The sequence below is a fragment of the Electrophorus electricus genome, chromosome 7 (genome assembly GCF_013358815.1).
Source record: "Electrophorus electricus isolate fEleEle1 chromosome 7, fEleEle1.pri, whole genome shotgun sequence".
Taxonomy (NCBI): domain Eukaryota; kingdom Metazoa; phylum Chordata; class Actinopteri; order Gymnotiformes; family Gymnotidae; genus Electrophorus; species Electrophorus electricus.
In genome coordinates this window covers 2,261,334-2,281,865 of record NC_049541.1, presented here as the reverse complement: position 1 = coordinate 2,281,865, position 20,532 = coordinate 2,261,334, and the positions used below count along the sequence as shown (strand labels likewise).

The 20,532-nt window shown below is 44.9% G+C and overlaps 2 protein-coding genes across 2 annotated transcripts; both read left to right on the top strand.

Annotated features, from left to right (window-relative positions):
- Window positions 1–1,661: 1,661 nt before the first annotated feature.
- LOC113581935 (cathepsin Z) lies at window positions 1,662–4,395 on the top strand. The gene is given in 6 exon segments (XM_035528098.1): window positions 1,662–1,674; window positions 1,938–2,072; window positions 2,455–2,642; window positions 2,948–3,024; window positions 3,026–3,080; window positions 4,282–4,395. Coding segments are annotated over 6 exon segments (582 nt in total).
- A 577-nt stretch (window positions 4,396–4,972) lies between these two features.
- abhd8a (abhydrolase domain containing 8a) lies at window positions 4,973–19,159 on the top strand. The gene is made up of 5 exons (XM_027017416.2): window positions 4,973–5,461; window positions 9,679–10,446; window positions 11,101–11,271; window positions 11,726–11,942; window positions 16,112–19,159. Exons 2-5 carry the CDS (start codon window positions 9,692–9,694, stop codon window positions 16,334–16,336), a joined length of 1,368 nt encoding a protein of 455 aa, XP_026873217.2. The 5' UTR covers window positions 4,973–5,461; window positions 9,679–9,691; the 3' UTR covers window positions 16,337–19,159.
- Window positions 19,160–20,532: the final 1,373 nt, after the last annotated feature.

Below are 20,532 nucleotides of genomic sequence, written 5' to 3'. Positions count from 1 at the left end.
GGCAGAGAAATGGTGGCAGTGGGCAGTGACCGCCAGCCCCATCTGCTGGAAAAACAAGCACGCCAGACGTCAGCCCGTCTGCCCTGCTAGCAGAACTTTCTTAGGACTTTCTGCGTGTTTTCAGTTCACAATGAAAAACGGGAACATTTCTGGAGATAGCTCCAGCCAGGGACAGGCAACCAAAAATGAGAACTGTCCCAAGAAATATGTGCTCTGAAGTATGGTGAACAGATGTAATACATTCCACAAAGGGCCTGATGTGCACGCATGCACACACACACACACACACACACACAAACACACACACACACACACAAACACACACACGCACACGCACACACACACACACACGCACAGAGTTGGGAAATACACCGGTGCCCTCTACTGGAATAAAAGCTGAGTCAGTTGAACCATTCATAACATGGAGATCTTACAGTGGCGCTGAAGTAACTAATTTAATAAAGCTGCTTTCTACTTTTATAATTAATTGATAAAGAGATGTGGAAGTACAACTTCCTTCCTAATAATATTTATTATAGATCCATGCAGAATATACAGCATTCATCCGCACATGATGTATGACGTACCCTAAAGAATGAAAATATTATTAAGAAATATAAGTATGATTATAATTATTACTACTGTAAGGCTTGGATTGTAACTTTTTTATATTATCCTCTAAGATGACATCCAGACAAAGGATCTCATACATATGGAAGTCCTAAAGTGCCATGGGTGTGCATTGTTTTTTACTCCGTTTTACCGTGATTATTATTTCATTATCATGGCATATAAAACAATGTTTTCTCATGCTCACAGAGTCATTTTATTGAGGTGTCGAGAAAACAAAACTTCATTTTCTCTAATTAACTACATAATGTGATATAATCTGATATACATCAATAAAGAGTCCTAAGAAAATACTGTAAAGTGCAATTTGATCCTTTTTTTAAAATTTACCTATTTTATGTAACGCATACTTTTATGAACAACTATTCTACTCCAAGAAGATAGGGGGCATTGTTTATTCATTTTTATTGTTTGCCAACGTCCAAGCAATAATTTACTTGAGAACGCACACACAGAGAGACCAAGGCCAGGAAAATTGTGAAGGACCCCACCCATCCCAACAATAGACTCTTCTCTCTGTTGAGGTCAGGGAGGCGCTTTCTCTCCCTGAAGACCAAGACAGAGAGGCTGAAGAGGAGCTTCTTCCCACAGGCCATTCGGGCCCTGAATCAGGGAAACTGATAAACTGTGGGGACCACCACCACCATGTAACACAACTGTATATCTGTACATCTGTATATATAGATTTATACTCAATTACCTTGTTACACAACAACTGTGGATATGTTATTATACAAAATGGATCTGTACATTCTGTAGATTGTGTACATATATACCCAACCATATACATTGTACATTGTGTATATAATCATAATATACATATATTGTACATACATTGTTAATATATTTTGTACATACATAGAGTATATATATTTATCTTACATATATATATTTTTCTCTATGCACCCCTGTTTCCTTTCCTCAGTTTGGACAGAGCACTCTCCACCATTTCACTACGAGTTATACTGTGTATGACTATGTATGTGACGAATAAACCAAACTTGAACTTGAACTTGAACTTGAATTTCGGCATGGCGACAGTTAGTAGAGTTTTTGTTTTGGCTCTCATCTGTTTTCGACATTTTTACACTGGATCCAGAATTAAACGCCATCGGACAAATATCTCATTCCTGTTATAAGCCAGTAAAGGATATAAGACCTCTGTTTATAAGGTAAGAACAACAAACATCAATGTTGTCATGTTGTTATCGCCATCCCATCCTGGCTGCACCCAAAGTCCATTTTAAAATACTCTCTCTCTTTTTTGTTAATTTGCTGCAATGAAACTCTTTGGTGATTTCATTAAGTTCGGATACACTTCAAAAGGAAAGGCGCGTGGCCGGCAGCCTACCCGGCTCCTGTTTGGGAGGAGATCCCTTACGCACGCGAGCAGGGCAATCCAGACGAAACCTGCAACAACTATGAAGCCAAAGCTCAAATAAGCTCGGAGTCTCCCTGATACTGAAATTAATACACTGGTTTTCTATTACCTCTTCAATAATGCGTCCCCTACAAAAATAAATAAATAAATAAAAACAACAACTAATTTTTAAAATGATACTTAAATGCTTTATATGTATTCCCACTTACAATATTATAGTGTCTAATATTTATTAATGTAATTACAGTTAATCTTAAAGCGTAATTACAATTAAGCTTAATGCTTAGTTTGCTTAATTAATGATATGAAATTAATATGTTTATTACATTAAATGATATTAAGTGTGTAATTAAAGTATTAATGTGCACTCTTAGCCAGTTAAACAGGAAGGTCAGGACATACTGTGACATCAGCCCTGGCTGCACCCACGTGTTTGTGTGCAGGATGTGAGCCGTTTAACCAGTGCGGGACTTGCTCCTTCTTCAGGTGGTGTTCCAACGTGGAAAACTACACCGCGTGGAAAGTGGGGGATTATGGGAAGGTTTCCGGACGAGTCCGCACGAAAGCTGAGATCTACAAAAACGGGCCAATCAGGCAAGGCTTCGACCTCAGAAGCACATATGATATGGAGATCTGTGCCGCAGTGTTCAGTGAGCACTGACAAATCCGCCTCTTCACACTCCCTGTGAGCTACATGCACAAGCACTCCCGCCCTTATTCTCAGTGGAGCCCAAATCTCAATGAAACGCCTGTTGATTGTGAAATAAATGTCAACGTGATGGATGAGTTAGAGTGAATTACAGTGAAAAACATTTCTTTAGGTTTTTACCGCTAAACTTTTGACCTGAATCACTGTGCTTCTGAACTTCTGAACTGTTGATGGTCATCACTCACCATTCTGACATCCTGGGTCAGTGGTTGTGGTGTTATGGTGACCAGAGGCCTGGAGGCGTGTTTGCTGAGCCTCATTACCTCCCCGTCATGAACCACATCATATCCGGGGCTGGCTGGGGCGGCTGAGGACAGCATCGAGTACTGTATAGTCCGCAACTCCTGGGGAGAGTTTTGGGCAGGTCTGCAATGCCACGGTCTTCCTTGGGGAGAGTTTTGGGCAGGTCTGCAATGCCACGGTCTTCCTTGGGGAGAGTTTTGGGCAGGTCTGCAATGCCGCGGTCTTCCTTGGGGAGAGATTTGGGCAGGTCTGCAATACCGCGGTCTTCCTTGGGGAGAGATTTGGGCAGGTCTGCAATACCGCGGTCTTCCTTGGGGAGAGTTTTGGGTAGGTCTGCAATGCCGCGGTCTTCCTTCGGGAGAGTTTTGGGCAGGTCTGCAATGCCATGGTCTTCCTTGGGGAGAGTCTTGGGCAGGTTTGCAATGCTGTGGATCCTAGGGCAGTGAAAGGAGAATTTATAAATTCACATGAATTATATTATAAATTAACATGAATTCTTCATACACACACACACACACACACACAGTGGGGCATGTGGAGGATGAGCCTTTTTTACTTCCAGTTCTCTAATAAGTCATTTAGTAGGCAGTAGTTCAAGTTTAAGTTTGTTTTTTTTGTCACATACATAGTCATACACAGTATAACTCACAGTGAAATGGTGGAGAGTGCTCTGTCCAGACTGAGGAAACAGAAAACGGGTGCATAGAGGAATATATATTCTCTCTCTCTCTCTCTCTCTCTCTCTCTCTCTCTCTCTATATATATATATATATATATATATATATATAGTATTTATAGAAAAAAAAATATTTAGCACATAAATAAACACAATTACAATACAAAATGAATACAAATAAAACAATAAAATGAAAAGTAAGATTGTTGTGCTTTCCAAACATTGATATGTTGTGAAATATCTAGAGAAACGCAGATTGGTTTTCAGTGTCATTAAAGATCCACCATCAATCTTGAAATGCAGTCACACCCAAACCCAGTGAAACCCCCTAAAGGTATCCAGGTGCAGTATTAACAGACTGGGCAGAGGAGGGAAACACCCTTGACACACCTTAGACATGGAACTAAAAGTAGCCAAAAAAAAACTTATTCTGGAAGAATTTTCAACTGGGATAGCTTTTATGAGCACCTCCCTGCCCTGATAAATAACATTTTTCATAATATTCTTTTGAACATGACTGACATTTAACTTCATCTAGTCTTAACCGGGGCCCCAGTAGGTATTGGCCATGTTTTTGCATCTCTGAACATGTCTTACTACAAGGTTTGGTAATACTGGGTGTCATTTTCGTTTTGTCCACAGGGTGAGGTAGGTTGGGCCTGAATTGTCACCAGCTCGTATAAGGGAGGTAAAGGGGAGCAGCATAACCTTGCCATGAAGGAGGACTACACGTATGGAGACCCCGTAGTGGCTTAAAGGAAGCGCACTCGTTGATTGCCAGCTCTGTCCATATGATCATAGTTGTCCTTACTAACCAACTTATGGATGTTTTCTGTTATGTTTTCTTTTGTTTAGAATTTAAAAAGCTACAATTCCACTCTCTGGATGTGGCAACTGATTACTATGGTATGACTAGGTTAGATCCATTTGACAGCTCAGGGGATGAAATACAGACAAGACAGCAAGTGTCGGACTCTGTAAGGAATGAGAAGATTCTGACCAACACGTAAAACTCTTATCATGTGTCATTTATTTCCTAATGGTTTAGCATCAGTGTTTGCTTTTAATGGAAAGAAAGTAAATGATATCTTTATTTTTTTGGCTTATTTTTAACAGCTGTTTTTTTTCACACTGAGTACGCTGTTTTACAGACTGCTACATTCAGGTTCAACAAATCTTTAAATATATTTGTTTTGATTGTTGTCTACGTGTATGTAAGCAGCGTAGCCACTAGACACATGCTTCCTATTAAAACATAAAACATAATTATTTTAGCGAATGTTTTGGAGCGTCTGCCACCACAGCGCATCCATCATAACGCTTGGTGCAGAGAGGCGCAGACTCACTTGGTGCTCTCGCACGACCTTAGCAACAGGACTGGGGGGGTCGTATTGGGTACCTCCTACCGATGCAATTCGTCTCATTACGCGTCAGTCAAGCGAGGAAAAAAAAGAAAAACGACAGAAAGGTTCCCTCCGGCTGCGGAAAACAAGGGCATTGGCTTGGCGCTTATCCGCCTGTGTGCACTGCAAAGCGGGGATGCTGACGAGAGACTCACCACGGGCGCTCTGTGGATGCCAGAGGACCAACGATAGCATCCATCTTCGGTTTCGTTTGATTAGTTGAATCCGGAATCCTGCGCAGAAACTATGCCAGTCGTTCCTCTTCTGTTTCTCATATTCCGGTTAAATTACAATATCCGGTGGTACGCAACGAATTAGAAAGATTGTTTTTTAAAAAAAAAAACCCAATTGAATGCCACTGCATCTCTGCAGATCAAGAAGACCCCAGGGACCCCCCACTCTAAGCCACAGCATCCCAGGTAAGACACCCTAATGCCGCACATTATTCATTATAATAAAGAAAACGCAGAGCGCGTTACTGGGCTGTAGGCGCGCATCGCTGCGGGTCAGCGCTGCCAGCAGAGCAATGCCGTCTCGTTTGCGAAATGTTGCGCAGCAAGCGATCAGTAGCAATGACATGTGTGCTGTACCCACATATGCGAACTGCCATCATAGACTACTGCTAGACACAGACTGTGTCGCCTAAATGTCTTTTTCTGATGCATTAGAGTCATTGACGTGCACTTGTTTACCGAAACTTATTAGGGAAAACGCTGTCTCGGCGATAAATATGGTCAGCTGAACAACAGTAATGAAGCGAAACAGTTGTGCATCCGTTGTGGTGTAGAACTGTGATATATTAGTCTACAGCACAACTCTGGTCCAGTCCAGGACTGAATCCGCCAGGCCGGACCGTATGCCTCTTCTGCATTGCAGATTGAAGGATTACACGTCAGTATCTGCTAATCCACGTAATATCTACCCTCGCACATCACGAGGAACTGTTAGCCCGAATAAATGTTAACCAGAGACATCAAATAAAAGAATGATATTGATAACACTAAAGCCAGTTTATGGTGGTAACCTGTGGTTTATTTTGCTTAATGCTTAGGGCAAGTTAAAGAAATGATGGAGATTGTCAGTATTTATAGTATTCATTTTTAAAGACTTCACGCTGTACTATTCTTTATACCACATATATGTGTCTTGCTTTGAAATATATCAATTTATTTACCTATTATGAATGTTCCAAAGTTTACGGTACAAAGACAGTAGGACCCATCCAAAGTATATAATGCTACAAGCAAGGCCTTGGCTAAAGGATCGAATTATTGTCCCAGATAGAGCTGAGCTTGAAAATGTCCTGTATAATTCCAGGCCATCATATCTTTGTTTTTATGTGTCTCTAAAATGCGTCACAAGTTCACAGGTTTTGTGGAGTCAGGACTGACAGGTGTTTTTGCCTCGCCTCTCCTCAACCTTCTCTTGCTGTCTCTATCCCTCCCTCCCTCCCTCCCTCTCTCTCTCTCTCTCTCTCTCTCTCCCTCTCTGTCTCCACCTCTCTCCCTGATTCTGTCCTTCACTCTCACCACATCTATGCAACTCTCCTTCCAGTATCGATTTGTGTGGAACTCCAGTCTTTTAATGGGCTTCCCTGTGGAGAAGCGGTGAACTGTACCTGCTTCAGGCAGTCTCATTTACAAGGACCAGTTGCCCTTCACGCTCCTCAGGGATGTCACGTGTGCCACTGGGCTTGCTGGCATCCTCCACCCTGCGGCTCGATGGTCCTTAACCTCTGTGCTCTATGGTGCAAACTGGCCCCATCACTCTGGTGACTTGCAGGCCAATTGTGGTACCACAACATTTGTGGCTCCTGATCAACAACATTGACCACACCCACTCTTGGCATTTGCCACGCCCCTTTGGCTGCATTTCCATGCCCACTGTTAGCATCTACCATACCAAACTACGGGAGGTGTGGCGGTGGCACTGTTTTGCGGCCCCTTATTGGTGCTTTACTGATATCATTTACTCCATCTGTGGCCATGATGAAACAAGGCCGTGACCCAGTGTTGCCATGGCGAAGCGTTGCTTTGGTGAGGCGTGGTTGTGTAAAGCTTGGCAGTTCTCTCTCTGCTCTTGGAGGGGGTGCTGGTGCAGACATCTAGAGTGAACCCTCAGGCTGCAGGAAATTAAGAAAATGCACAACAGTTTCTAGAGACAGACTGAGGGGACTAAACCGATGGCTCGGGGCAACATCAGCTTCACCATGAGATCATACTGAGGCTGTGAGCTAAAGTGCAGTAGGGTGAGTTCATCCTTATACTCCCTGCATCAGGATGCATTTCTGAAGTGACTACTCTCAGCAGCATGAACACACAGTCTGTAAATGTGAATTCCAAACACACTCACAGTGCAGCACCTGGGATCACGCCGCTCATGTCTCAATAAATGGGTCACGTGACAAAGGTTCTACACAACAATGTGAACTGCAATTAAACTGCCTTCTGTTGCAAGCAAGTGAAATGAACCCAAATTATAACATCAACTTCCCTGCTAAGAGACCCTCAAGCTTCCCGTAGACTGGTCACACATTCAGTCCCCTAGTTTCAAGGTGAAGCATTTTCATTTGGGCTCTGAAACCCTCGAGGGGGATCCTTCCCTGCACCAGAAGCCCAGTGACATTGTTAGTGCCACGGGATAGAAAACCAGGTATTTCTAAATCGAGGCATCGTCTCCGATTACTGCATCCGACTGTTGCGAGCACTTTCCTGTGTGCAGTGTCAGGCTTGTGCTGGTGTACCGTGGGTCCAGCAGACCTGGACAGGCGGTGAGCCTGAAGGGCGCAGTATTTAGCGGCGAGCTACTCCGGAAAAACGTCTCTCGAGGTTGCAGAATCCGCATGTGGTAACCTCCTGTAGAGTGCCGTTAAAGTACGGAGCTTCGGAGTGAACTCGGGAAAACCAGGCCAGAGGAGTGAGAGGGAGGGGGGAGGAGGGAGAGGAGGAGGAGGAGGAGGAAGAGGAAGAAAAAGAGGGAGAAATTACAGGGTTGGAAAGCGAGATGCTGGTGTTATATCGTTTTTTTCTGAAGATGGCCAAATGGGGGATGGGGGAGAGAGTCACGGAGGAAGGGAGAGAGGGAGAGAGAGAGTAGGAGAGGAGAAAGAGAGCCAGGGAGAGAGAGAGAGAGAGAGAGAGAAGCCTTGGACAGCATGCGGTTCTTCTACGCACTGGTCTGCTGGAGAGCTGCAGCTTGACTGGATCTGCAGCTACGTCTGCCGCTCAGAGCGCCCCAGCTGGGCTGCGTTCGGTCCTGTGTTCCCGGGGGCCGGTCTCTGTGGTCTACTGGCACATGTGCGGCTACGGAGACTTGAGCCGTGCCTGTAGGCTACAGTGGATCCACGGCCACATGTAACGAGTGGACCTGATCCGGGCTGGGGAGGACCTGTCTTATTAAAGTATGACGTTTCCTACCCGTGAAACTCCAGCTAAACTGCAGCAAAAAGTTGCAAACGCAACTTCGTAACCATCCATATAAAAGTGACCCATAATGGAGATCTCAATATGAGAAATTACATTACAGCATCTAACCACTTCAGAGCTAAGAGACCGACACACAGAATTACGACTGTGACCACAGAATGATGGAAACACAGGAGACACAAGCGTACATCCAAAACATAGCCTGCTCAGCCGGCGTCCCACCTGACCTCTGTCTGGCCTTTTGTGTGTCTGCTTCTGGACGCTCCTGTCTAGGACAGTTCATACACAGCTTCGAGCGTTGGTGGGTTGCGACTGGAGAATGGCAGGCCGGCATACATTCGCTCTCTACAGAGACCCTATCCTGGCCCAGTACGGCGTTCCTTTTACCAGCTGGCGCTGGGGCAGTCATGTGCTATGGAAGCCTTTCTGTATTAATACATAAGGGAAGGCATGGTGGAAGATACCGGGCTATTTTTAAGATGAAGGTCTGGGTCATAATGGGACCCAGAGTGCCTTGCAACCACAGACACCACAGCGCTGAGCCAAGCCACCCACCAGCTGCTGTGACTCGGCCAGTGTGAAGGAGATCCGAGATCGTCCCTGTGGGTGAACGGGCGGTCTTCCCCCGCTCCTGGTTCTGGTGCTGGGTGTTTTAATAATGCCCAGGATAGAAATGACACCAAGGCAAGACTTGGCAGAAAGAATCCATCCCGAGTGCTTGCGCTCTGCCTGTCGTAAACTCGGGTTGAGAGTGCGGACCCGGAGCTCCCAGAAAGCCTTTCTGTTGTGCCTGTAAAAGTGTGTATGCCCGCAGGCTGCGAGCACGTCACCGGTCCCTCTCTGCCTCTTTTGTGTATCTCACTGTGCCTCCATTCCGTGCCTCTACAGCATGTCACAACAGCTCATGTTGCTAAGCAACAGCTCAATGCAAACACAACTACTATATTTGATACTATATTTGTCACCAAGCGTGTTTTTTGGATACACGATGAGACTCATTCTGAATTTAAAGGATTTATGGGGAATTTAAAGTTGATTTTGGCTTCAAGATCCCATTCCTGTATAACTCCATATTTTGGATTTGCTTATTACTGGATAATGCTAAACTTTGATAAAGCTAAAAAAAATTTTTTTTGGGGTCTGATTATTTAAGCTCCTGAGTATAGCTGTTTTCTGATCAGACTGACCATATCTGCTCCTTGTTTGTCCAGGCAAGCAGACGTCATGTTGACCAGCATCACTGAGGGCCTCCTGTGCTGTCTGACAGGTAAGAGCAGTAGTGCAGTCCTGCCTGTGGATTCGTCGGACTCCCGTCCTGCTGACGGCTTTGAGTTCGTGGAGGTGAAACCGGGACGGGTGCTACGTGTGCGCCACATCCTGCCCGAGCGTCCCGCCGCGTCCGAGCGTCCCGCAGAGCTGGGCGCCAGCGTCCACTGCAAGCGCAAGATCACAGTGTACCGCAATGGGCAGCTGGTGATTGAGAACCTGGGTGATGTCCTGCACTCGGAGATCCTGCAGTGTCCCGATGGCGACGTGGAGCCGTGCAGCACCGTGGAGGTGGAGCTGGCCGATTACTCCACCGCCCCGTCCTCCCCCGACCCCAAGCCCGTGCCTCCACACCCGTCCGCCGCGGACCAGCAGAGGCCCGCGCCCCCGCCCAGACGCCGCAGGCGGAAACCCAAGCGCACGGTGCTCATCGACTCTGAACGGCGCATCAGCAGCTGTAAGGGTATGCACCCCGACGTGGCCCTCTTCTTTATCCACGGCGTGGGCGGCTCGCTGGATATATGGGGTCGCCAGCTGGACTTCTTCTCCAGGCTGGGGTATGAGGTCATTGCCCCCGATCTAGCAGGCCACGGGGCCAGCACGGCGCCCCACATAGCCGCTGCGTACACCTTCTACGCTCTGGCCGAGGACCTGCGGGCCATATTCAAGAGATATGCTCGCAAGCGCAACATTCTGATTGGCCACTCGTATGGGTAAGCTTCTGTAGGTTCTATATATATAAGGTTTCCAGAATTACTGCAGTTCTGAAGGCCAAAAGAGAACCAGAAAGCTGATGAAGGGCCTCTATCTGGAACCTCCTGTATTTCTGGGCCTCTGGAAACCTTGTGCACTTTCTGGCTGTTTTGACAGTCTCTACATCTATATAACAGTTAGAATACGCTGTGCATTTAATGTAAAACATTTGCAGGTTACAGTTGCTATCATCGATATTACAGTTCTTGCTTAGTCATGGAAGGAGTGCACACCCTCCATCCAAACCCAAACCCTAACCCAAACCCTAACCCAAACCCCAACCCAAACCCAAACCCAAACCCAAACCCAAACCCAAACCCCAACCCCAACCCTAATCCTAACCCAACACAAACTCTAACCCAAACCCTAACCCAAACCCTAACCCTAATCCTAACCCTAACCCAAAGATGTGCACGGCTAGCCGGCCCTTCTGTGATGCTCTCAACATGCGCAGACACAGACAACCTCCTCCTTGTGGAGACGTTTCCTGATTGGTGCAGCCTGACTGTGTGTGATGTTTTAGTTGCCTACTACAGACCCCAGTACAGTCGCAGACCTTTTTTGATGAATGGTATGAGACTTCCACCGAGGAAACCCTGTCCCCCGTGCCGCAGGGTGTCCTTCTGCACGTTCCTGGCCCACGAGTACCCCGAGCAGGTGCACAAGGTGGTGATGATCAACGGCGGAGGTCCCACGGCGCTGGAGCCCAGCCTGTGCTCTGTCTTCCAGCTGCCCTCGTGCGTGCTGCACTGTCTGGGCCCCTGTCTCGCCTGGAGCTTCCTCAAGTATGAGCCCCTCCAACATAGCATGCGTGCTTACACACAGAGACTTCACTGCTCCGATCATAGATCCTTATCTGCCATTATCTAGCGCAGCTTAACACCTTGGTGCAGTACCACGTTCATTATTTGACATTATTCTCTTTTCTTCTACTTTCTCCCTCCCTCTCACTTTCACTGTCTGCCTCTCTCTCTCTCTCTCTCTCTCTCTCCCTCCCCATCGTCCTCTCGTTCTGCCACCGTTCTCTCTCCTCTCCACTTTCTCTGCCTCTCTCTCTCTCTCTTCGTCCCTCTCTCTCTCTCTCTCTCTTCGTCCCTCTCTCTCTCTCTCTCTCTCTCTCCATCTCTCTCTCTCCCTCCCCATCGTCCTCTCGTTCTGCCACCGTTCTTTCTCTCTCTCTCTCTCTCTCTCTCTCTCTCTCGCTCTCTCTCTCTCTCTCCATCCATCCCTCTCTCTCAGGGCCGGCTTTGCCAGACAGGGCGCTAAGGAGAAGCAGCTGCTGAAGGAGGGCAACGCCTTCAACGTGTCGCCGTTTGTCCTCCGTGCCATGATGAGCGGCCAGTACTGGCCCGAGGGCGACGAGGTGTACCACGCTGAGCTCACCGCACCCATCCTGCTGGTGCACGGCCTCCACGACAAGTTTGTGCCAATGGACGAAGACCAGCGCATGGCCGAGGTACGGCGCCCCCTACTGGCCACTTTGGGGCCATTTGAACAGTGACATGATCGTGAAGTGATAACAGGGGCAGATGATTCAGCCCTCGTTCCCCTAACTCCTCCACAGCCAGTACCGTCACGTAGAGACGTAACGTGGTGACAGCATACGCCACAGTAACGCATTTCTCTTCTGGCTTTGCCATTGTGTGGCAGTTAACCCTCCCGAGCTGACAGGACAGCTGCGAACAACCGCATCTCTGTGCTGAGATGAGAGTATCGTTCGTGAAGGGGCATTATGCACATCTCTGTAGAAGTGGCAGATGTGTACTAGTTGTAACAAAGGCGCTCTATTGCACTAAGAGGAGAGGAGGGTTAAGTATGACCAACATTAAACATGTCGACATTATCTAACAGATCGAATTAATTCCACACCTTGCTTTGACTGATCTCGAAGTTGTCCAAGGGAACAGCAGAGTGCTTGAATTACAGGGCGGAAAAGCAATTATTGAGCATTTATCTGGAGCAGATTCCATGTGAAACCTTAAAGCAAAACTGTGGTGAAAATCCTGAGACACACTGCAGAAATTATATTACTTGTCCTTTGGTGATGTGCAGAACATGTCCCAAACCTTTCAAAAGATAAAAACAGTTCTTGGTAAATTCTGGATTTATTTACCGAAAAACAATCAGGGAATTGTGTTTTCATGTCATTTCTGTCAGATATGATGCATTCTATCTTTAAAGGCATTCCATACCGATGCCTTGCATTTCAGTGTTGCACTTTCAGCTCAAGAAATCTAAGTATGAGGTGCATTGCCTTCTTTGACCCCAGAGTCTTTGTTGTTTTGTGATGATATGAAAGGGAAATCCAATAAATCTGTGCCACTAATTATCCTATAATTGTAATTATCCTGCCAAAATAAAAACTTGTGGCTTGCTTTTCCTTTCACACTTTAAAGTTTAATTTTTTTAATTTAATCAAGTTTGGGTAAAAATTTAGTAAAAGTACCAAATTGAAAAAAGAAATAGCACCATGCCTTAAAATTTATGCATTGCAATAATTAAAAAAAAAAGTTTATGATTTACTTCCCCAAAAAGCAGGTTATTACCAAAGAGACCTGTGGCTACAGGCCATCTGCAGAAAGAAGAAAAACAGTAAACAGTGAGACCCAGCTAGTCAATAGCTAAACCCCTGACAAAACAAAGACACATTTTCATATCTTGTATATGTATTTTTTCATCATTATTTTGGTGAACTCGTTCCCATAGCAAAGGGTACGCCATTTTGGCACCTCTGGCAAACCCCTATGGTTAGAGAAATGGTTTAACTCCACATCAGGGAACTTATGAGACTCACTTGTCCAAACTGGATAACTGTAAAAATTATTCGGAATTGACGTCTGCGATTACCCGTTCTTAACATGTTGTGAACGTGTTGACCGCGTCTTGTTCGTATGTTGTCAACGCGTTGTTTGCGCATTATCAAGGCGTCAAAAATCTGTTTTTGAACTGCTTGGGTTTCCATATTCCTTTGACAGTGCCTTGCTGTTTTAGGCGTGTGTCTGTCTACAACATAGCATACCCATGAATGTTGCAGTCATAAAATTGTGACTTTCACATAAATTTCAAAATGAAGTCTGAATTAGACTGCTCTCATCAACCTTTTTCTAAAAGGCCTTTTAAAATTTCTGTGAACTATGGCAGTAAATGTTTATAGTTTAATTGTTTATTTACAATGGCATCCAATGACATGCATTCCTGCCCAAAGTTGCTATAAATGTGGAGCTCAAACTCTGCAGATTATCTGCACCATGCACTGGAGAAAGAAGAGGACTCTGCTCTCAGTGATCTGGAAACGTTCCTGTGCTGACTGTACTTTAACTCACTAGGAACGTTCTTACATGCTGTGTGTTTTTCTCTTTTGTCTCTGTCTTCCTTCACATTCGGATCGTACAGTATGGGGAACCCACACAAACCTTTTTAGTTTTTCCTCCATGCTGTGCAGACGGAACTATGTAGACACTACAGACCTTGTGCACGGACATTGGAATGTTGCTTTTGCCTGATTGGTCAGTGAGTCAGGTTAGCGCCGCCCGCGGTCCCACAATCCCTCATGCATTTTCCCATACTGCCCATTGAAAATGAATCGTGGCGAGCCTTCGGGTGACGGATTTGCGTGCAGTGGGCACACATCAACATGTCGTGAACAATGCGTCGCTCATCTTAACAGGTCAGCGTTTTCGCACAGACTGCGTGAACAACCCAGCAGAGGGTCCGAGATGCTTCTCTGAAGCGGAGTGGTACTTACAAAACAGAGGTAGAGGTCCACCAGTTCATCTTGCTATCTTTGTACTTCTGTAGACAGGTAGCAGGGATAATTAGCTACCTGTCAACCAGAAATGTGGCTAAATCAGTTTTGAAACTTTTCAGGCCCCATAGCTCTTTCCAACTCTGAAAAGCTACTTGTTTTATCATGGCTTCGGTCAAATTGTTTCTTTTTTTCATTAATTTTTCCTCTTCTGTTTGCTTGTCTTGTTGATGGCAAGGGATTGATGGGTATTTTTTTCAGTGGTGATGGCTGCATCAGTCACACTGTCATGCTGGGCAGCTCATTACTTTGCTGCAACGCTGTATAAATTCCCACCCAGTCACTGCTCCCACTATGCAGGAATCCTGCTATGGAATTGATCCACTTTTTGTTTTCGTTTGTATTTTGTCGGATATGCCGCCTATTGCTCTGGAAATGCGCATCTGGCTTGACATCTGGTTCATGGATGACTTCACCACCTGAAGCTCAACCGGTCCTCACCATGACATCACTGTTTCCTTCGAGAACTCCCTGGTCAGCCTTGGAATAACTTTTGACGTCCAGTTCTCGCCCTGGACTGTTTCAACCCTGACCCAGTACTGCGGGTTTCTTCTTTCCAACTCGTGAGCCTTTCTCTCTTGGGAAGCTACACAGGGGCTTGTTTGGTCTCTTGTCTTCTGAAGGCTCACTGCTCCATAGAGACTCTCCTCTGTACGGGTTACGAGATGGTGGAATGAACTTCCTCTGACTGTCTGAAGTCTGTTTAAATTATTCTGATTTTACTGAACTCTCTTAAAACTTACTGTTATCTCGTATGGAACTTCTGACACACTCGATTTGTAATTTGTAGCCTATCATGCAAGATTTGATTTTCTTTTCTTTGTTATCAATTTCATTTAAATTACGGCATTGAAATACCATGATAATGATGAAAATGAAATGAGACAAAATGCTTTAATTTTCTTTTTAAAGTTACAGATGCCTCATGTCTGTAAATGTAACTGCAGCTGTAGGTATCATTTCTATTGACTTTTTTTTTTTTTTTTTTGCACAATATTTTTCTGGAAAAACAAAAATGGGCAAAATGGCAAAAAAGGGTTTACATTTACATTTTTTTGTTTTGTTTTAATTTGGCTTCAGTATCCTTTTTGGAGGGTTTCCCTCCCGCAGGTGGTAACAGAGATACATTGACATGTAATCACTGTCCAATCACAGCCCTCTGCTGAAATCAGGGGTGTGGTTGTAATTGATTTTGGAGGTAGAAGTTGCCCAAGAAGATGTACTGCATTGTCTTTAAAAACACTGACCCAAGATCAGTTTAGTTAGCATGTTCAAGACAAGCTGGCTGGCAGATGTGCTAAAAGGGACGCTAACTGTCATCATGTAGCTAAGTGGCTTAGCAGCAAAGCAAAATTCTTTTCTTTTTTTTTTTAGTAAGAAAATCAATCAATGAAAGAGCAATGTAAGGAAAGTGTTGCTGTTTGCCATGTTTTGCAAATCACTATTCAAAAGTAATATAATCAATACTGAGCTCTTAAAGGAACAGGACATGGGGATTCATGTTTTGCGTTCCTTTGCAAAACATTTGTGAACCAACCTTGTAAGGTAGAAGCATGTTGCGATACAACCGAATCCGCCTCTTTCCTGAAATAAAACTATTATTGCTGTGGTTTTTACAGTGTTTTAAAAGGAATTGTTTTCCTGAAATAAAACTATTAGAGCTGTGATGTTTACAGTGTTTTAACAGGAATTGTTTTCCTGAAATAAAACTATTAGAGCCGTGATGTTTACAGTGTTTTAACAGGAATTGTTTTCCTGAAATAAAACTATTAGAGCCGTGATGTTTACAGTGTTTTAACAGGAATTCTGTTTGTTTCCAGATTCTCCTTTTTGCCTTCCTGAAGGTAATTGAAGAGGGCAGTCACATGGTCATGATGGAATGCCCTGAAACGGTGAACACACTCCTGCACGAGTTCTTCCTCTGGGAACCAGACATCTCCGGCACGGTCTCCAAGGCGACCGTCGATCGGCCCGCCGTGACTACGGAGGGCACAGCTGAAGAAGCCGTTGGGACAGCCAAAGCCAGCAAATCCCTGAACAAATAAGCAAGGAGGATGGACATTTCTGTTGGGTAAATCACTCGGAAGGCTGTTGACAGGCAGGCTGTGTGAGACGGAGCGGTCGTCCTGACTGAGAGCTGGAGTTTGGAGGTGTCACATGTGCTGCACCAAGTCAGCCAGAAAGGTCCTGAAGGCGAGAACCTGTCCAGACTGGCCAGAGGTTTAAATAAAGGAAAGGAACGCTTAAACCCGATTTCAGACCAGAAATGACGGTTTATTCCATCCCTGTGGCATATCTCTCTGTTACCTTCAGACAATTATCTTTCCTTATTGTGGTGTGTAAACAAAAAGACCAGAGGTGTCCGTCAGCGGACGAAACCGTGACTGGTTTGAGGTCCAGGCCGACCTGGGCCGGACTGCGGGGGAGGCTGTTCCCCGTGCTCGACGGCGTGCTTGTGAGTGTGAGGTTTGTTCTGCTGTGATGCAAACACACGTTGGTGTGGGTAGAGGCAGGTGCAAGCCACAGCTAGTGTGTCGTCTACTTATACAGGCCTTTGTTGAACGCTGTTATCTGTTCAGAACTAACTATTCCTATTAATCATGCTGAAGGGGGGAAAAAAAAAAAAAATCCAGTGATACTGTCTTCCCATGTAACACGCCCGCAGAGCCAGTAGGGACTCCGAAAGGAAAAAGAGCACTTCCAGCAAACATATTCATTTTAAATGAATAACCATCCTCCTCGAATACCCGAGGCTTAAGAATACGACGTTTGATATAAGAATGTCAGGATAAATATATAACAATAGATATATACTACAACAACATATATTTTTCATTGAATAAATCTTATGTTTTCTTTAAACAGAAGCTATGTGACTGTGTGTGAAACGAGCAGTATATTTCGTGCCACTGGACGCGCTCTCCCGTCGCCTAGCAACCAGGAATTAGGAGACAGGGGCAGGCGCTCTGCTGAGGGGAGGAAGAGGGGAGGAAGAGGGGAGGTTAAGATACTGTTGCTACGGTGACGCTGATACGGCTTTGGTGCTGACATAAAACAGGAAATAAGCTAGCACTGTACCGGACTGTTACGCATAACCCGCAGATATCAGTATACTCACAAATGTCTTCTGAAATGGGAATATTGTTTAAAGGCATATTGTAAACAGCATCCCCGACAGCAAACGCCTAACATCCATTACGACAGTCAGACGCGACGCTCCGTCTGCATAATTACGCCTCGCTGCGGTGCGTGGCTTCGGGAAAGCAATACGGAAACCGCGCGGCTGACAGAGGGCACCGAGCAAGCCTCCTCCGAGGCGCGGGTTGCCGTGACGACGCCGCGGAAGGGTATAATGTGCGCGCGGCAGGAAAGACCGGAGGCCCGGCGTTAACGGCTCTTTTCCGGAGGAGCGCGGGCGCGCCGCACGCGCGTCCGTCTCACGCAGCCGCGGCACTGCAGTGCAGCGCGAGAGAGCGCCGCATTAGTCGGCCCGGGCTGATCCGCAGGAACGCCTTCGCCCGCTCTGGACAGGATTACCTGCGGTGTAGAGTTAAGAAGGCTGGAGTTACTGAAGGAAGCGGCGCCCGGCTGCTTTTGGCATGGCACACTGTCTCGCAGAAGCTGCGGTAGATATGAACATGCAGTGTCAGTGTTTACGTAAAGCTGTTACATATTTACCTCGGTGGATTGTGTTCCGTGTGTCAGCATTTTTCCCAGTAAGCTTCAAGCACTGTAAACAGCTGTCGTATCGGTCAGAACTGAGCATGAAATAATTCTTATAAAGTGCTTTTTTTTTTTTTTTTTTTTTCATCCAAATCGTACATTTGGAGGAGGAGAGCAGATGAATCCATCATTTCTAATAACATGGTCCATAACAGCGTATTTGTCTATTGCACAGAGACATGGCTTCTGTGAGGCTTTCTCATGTCTCTCTCTTGGCCCAGTGCTGTGGAGATACTTTCCAAATCACATCCAAGCGTGGCCCGTCTGACCTTACAACTGTCCAGGCTGGCCCTCGCTCTCTACGAGAGACCGCCACAGCCATCGGGCTGCGTTAAGGAGCCGTTTTCACGCGCTCACATTAGCAGCAACTTCAGAACCAACCAAAAATGCAATTTTAAACGCAACCCTACTTTCTGCTACGCTCTCAACCATTACATTTTATAAACACCTCCAAACATTAGAATGATAGTTCCTCTCTTACACAGATTATTTATTAGGTGCCATCCTGCAAAAAGAAAGACGTTATTCACACAATAATGCTCTGAAGACTGAGGATTGATTCTGTTTAGGTGCTTCTGTGCAAATAAGGCATGTGCGAATAGGACTTCCTAAAAGCGGGAACTAATAGCAATGCCATTAACACTACTGACTGATACCCACTGCCAATATAAATATGCACCTTTCCAATTCACCATTGTCGCGACAATGAAATGACAAGGAGTCCCAAGTTTAGTGTTTAAGTGTAACTGTGAGCCTTTGGATAAAGCGAAAATACCACTGACACATATAAAGGCCTTCTTTACTAAACTAAGGAGAAAAAGCTGTTATCCACTTCACTGAGCTACAGTGGGAGAAGCAGGATTGGATGTGGCAGTATTTAATCATAGAAGAGAACGGTTGTTTATATAATGGACGAGAAGGCCTGAGATTTGAAAGGACTATGACCTGTAAAGAGGGTGCTAAACGGATCTGAGGTGGTTCTTCTTTCTTAAAGGTGACGTAAACGTTAACTGGCAGGGAGAAGGAACGGAGTTTGGGACTGAACCCCAAAACGACTCTCCTTAGCCTTGGGACATGTACACAGCGTCGGTGTTTCGGTGTACTACCTTTTGTGGTTCAATCTACCCCAGAATCTATGTTGCATAATCTATATATACATATATATATATATATATATATATATATATATATATATATATATATATATATATATATATATATATATATATATCACACTGCCTGGAAATGTGTGGATATAATAAAAGTCATAAAAGACATAATAAAAGTCACCATAAAAACCGGCTGTTTAACCATTTGTGGGTTTTGTGGGTTTCTGTAGTTAAATAATAAGCATTTTATTTTTTGAATTTTTTCATTCTGTGTCTTGAATGTACCCATAAAATTAATTGCGCTATTCTGGCATCTGTGTGGATTTAACATGGTCTAATAGCATAAACGAGTGGTATTGGAATCTGGACCTCAATCCCCAATCTGTTCCTGGATTTTGCAATCTCTTGTAGTTGATTAAATAATACCATTTTGCCCTCACACCTGGCACCTGGTTGAAGGGAACGTGGAATACCTGTAGGACCTGCACCTTGAGGTCTGTGGTGTGAACATCTCTGGCATAAACTGACATATAAGCACAACACCATCTGCATTAACTGGCAGATACTGAGAAATTGCAGCTTTGGCACATGACCACAGGGGGGCACTGTTGATGGCGAAAGCCAGTACTGTTGCACTCTACTCAGCAGAATCTTGTGCCATAAACCAAACGTCTTTCAATGACTACCACTTTAATGCATTCAACCGTGTTTTGTTTTTGTTTTTTGTTTGTTTTTTTACTTTTGTTTGGAGTTTACTTAATGAAAAGCCAACACAAGACCTAGGTTGAGTTTCCCTTCTTTATTGATTTTGGTGAGTTCTTAGAATGACTAGTAAAGTTTAAATCTTGTGAATGCACATAAAATGGCCATCAGGTAGCACCAAAATCACAGATAATGGCCAAATATTTATGCTCCAGTGTCCCAAAGGTTCATAACACATCTGTAATATAATTGACCCCTGGCTGACATCTAAGCATCCTGTCCAGCTGAAGAGTGAACCAGTTCCCAGTGGCCATCACAAAGTTGCTTTTAGCTTTGTTTAGCATCACAGCTCAGTTAAACTGTTTCATTAAACTTAGTAGGACGGACATGACACACATGCTGTACATAATCACATGGTCAAATATTTTGAAATCTCACTTTTATTCCAGATTATGTTATTTCAGATTTGGTTTTCAGGCTGTAGAACATTCTGGAATTATCAAATTTGCGATGCATGGGCAACTGATTGCTTAACCACACAGAGATGTTTACGGGAGTTACAACCACAGCCATGTCAGAATGTCCTTGGTGCGCGCAGATCTAAATAAACACATGTTTACACTCCAGCCAACAGGCATCCGTCCCTTCTGCCCGTACGCTAGTAGTGGATTGTGTTTCAAGTAATTGGTTCCATTGTTCGAGTCAAC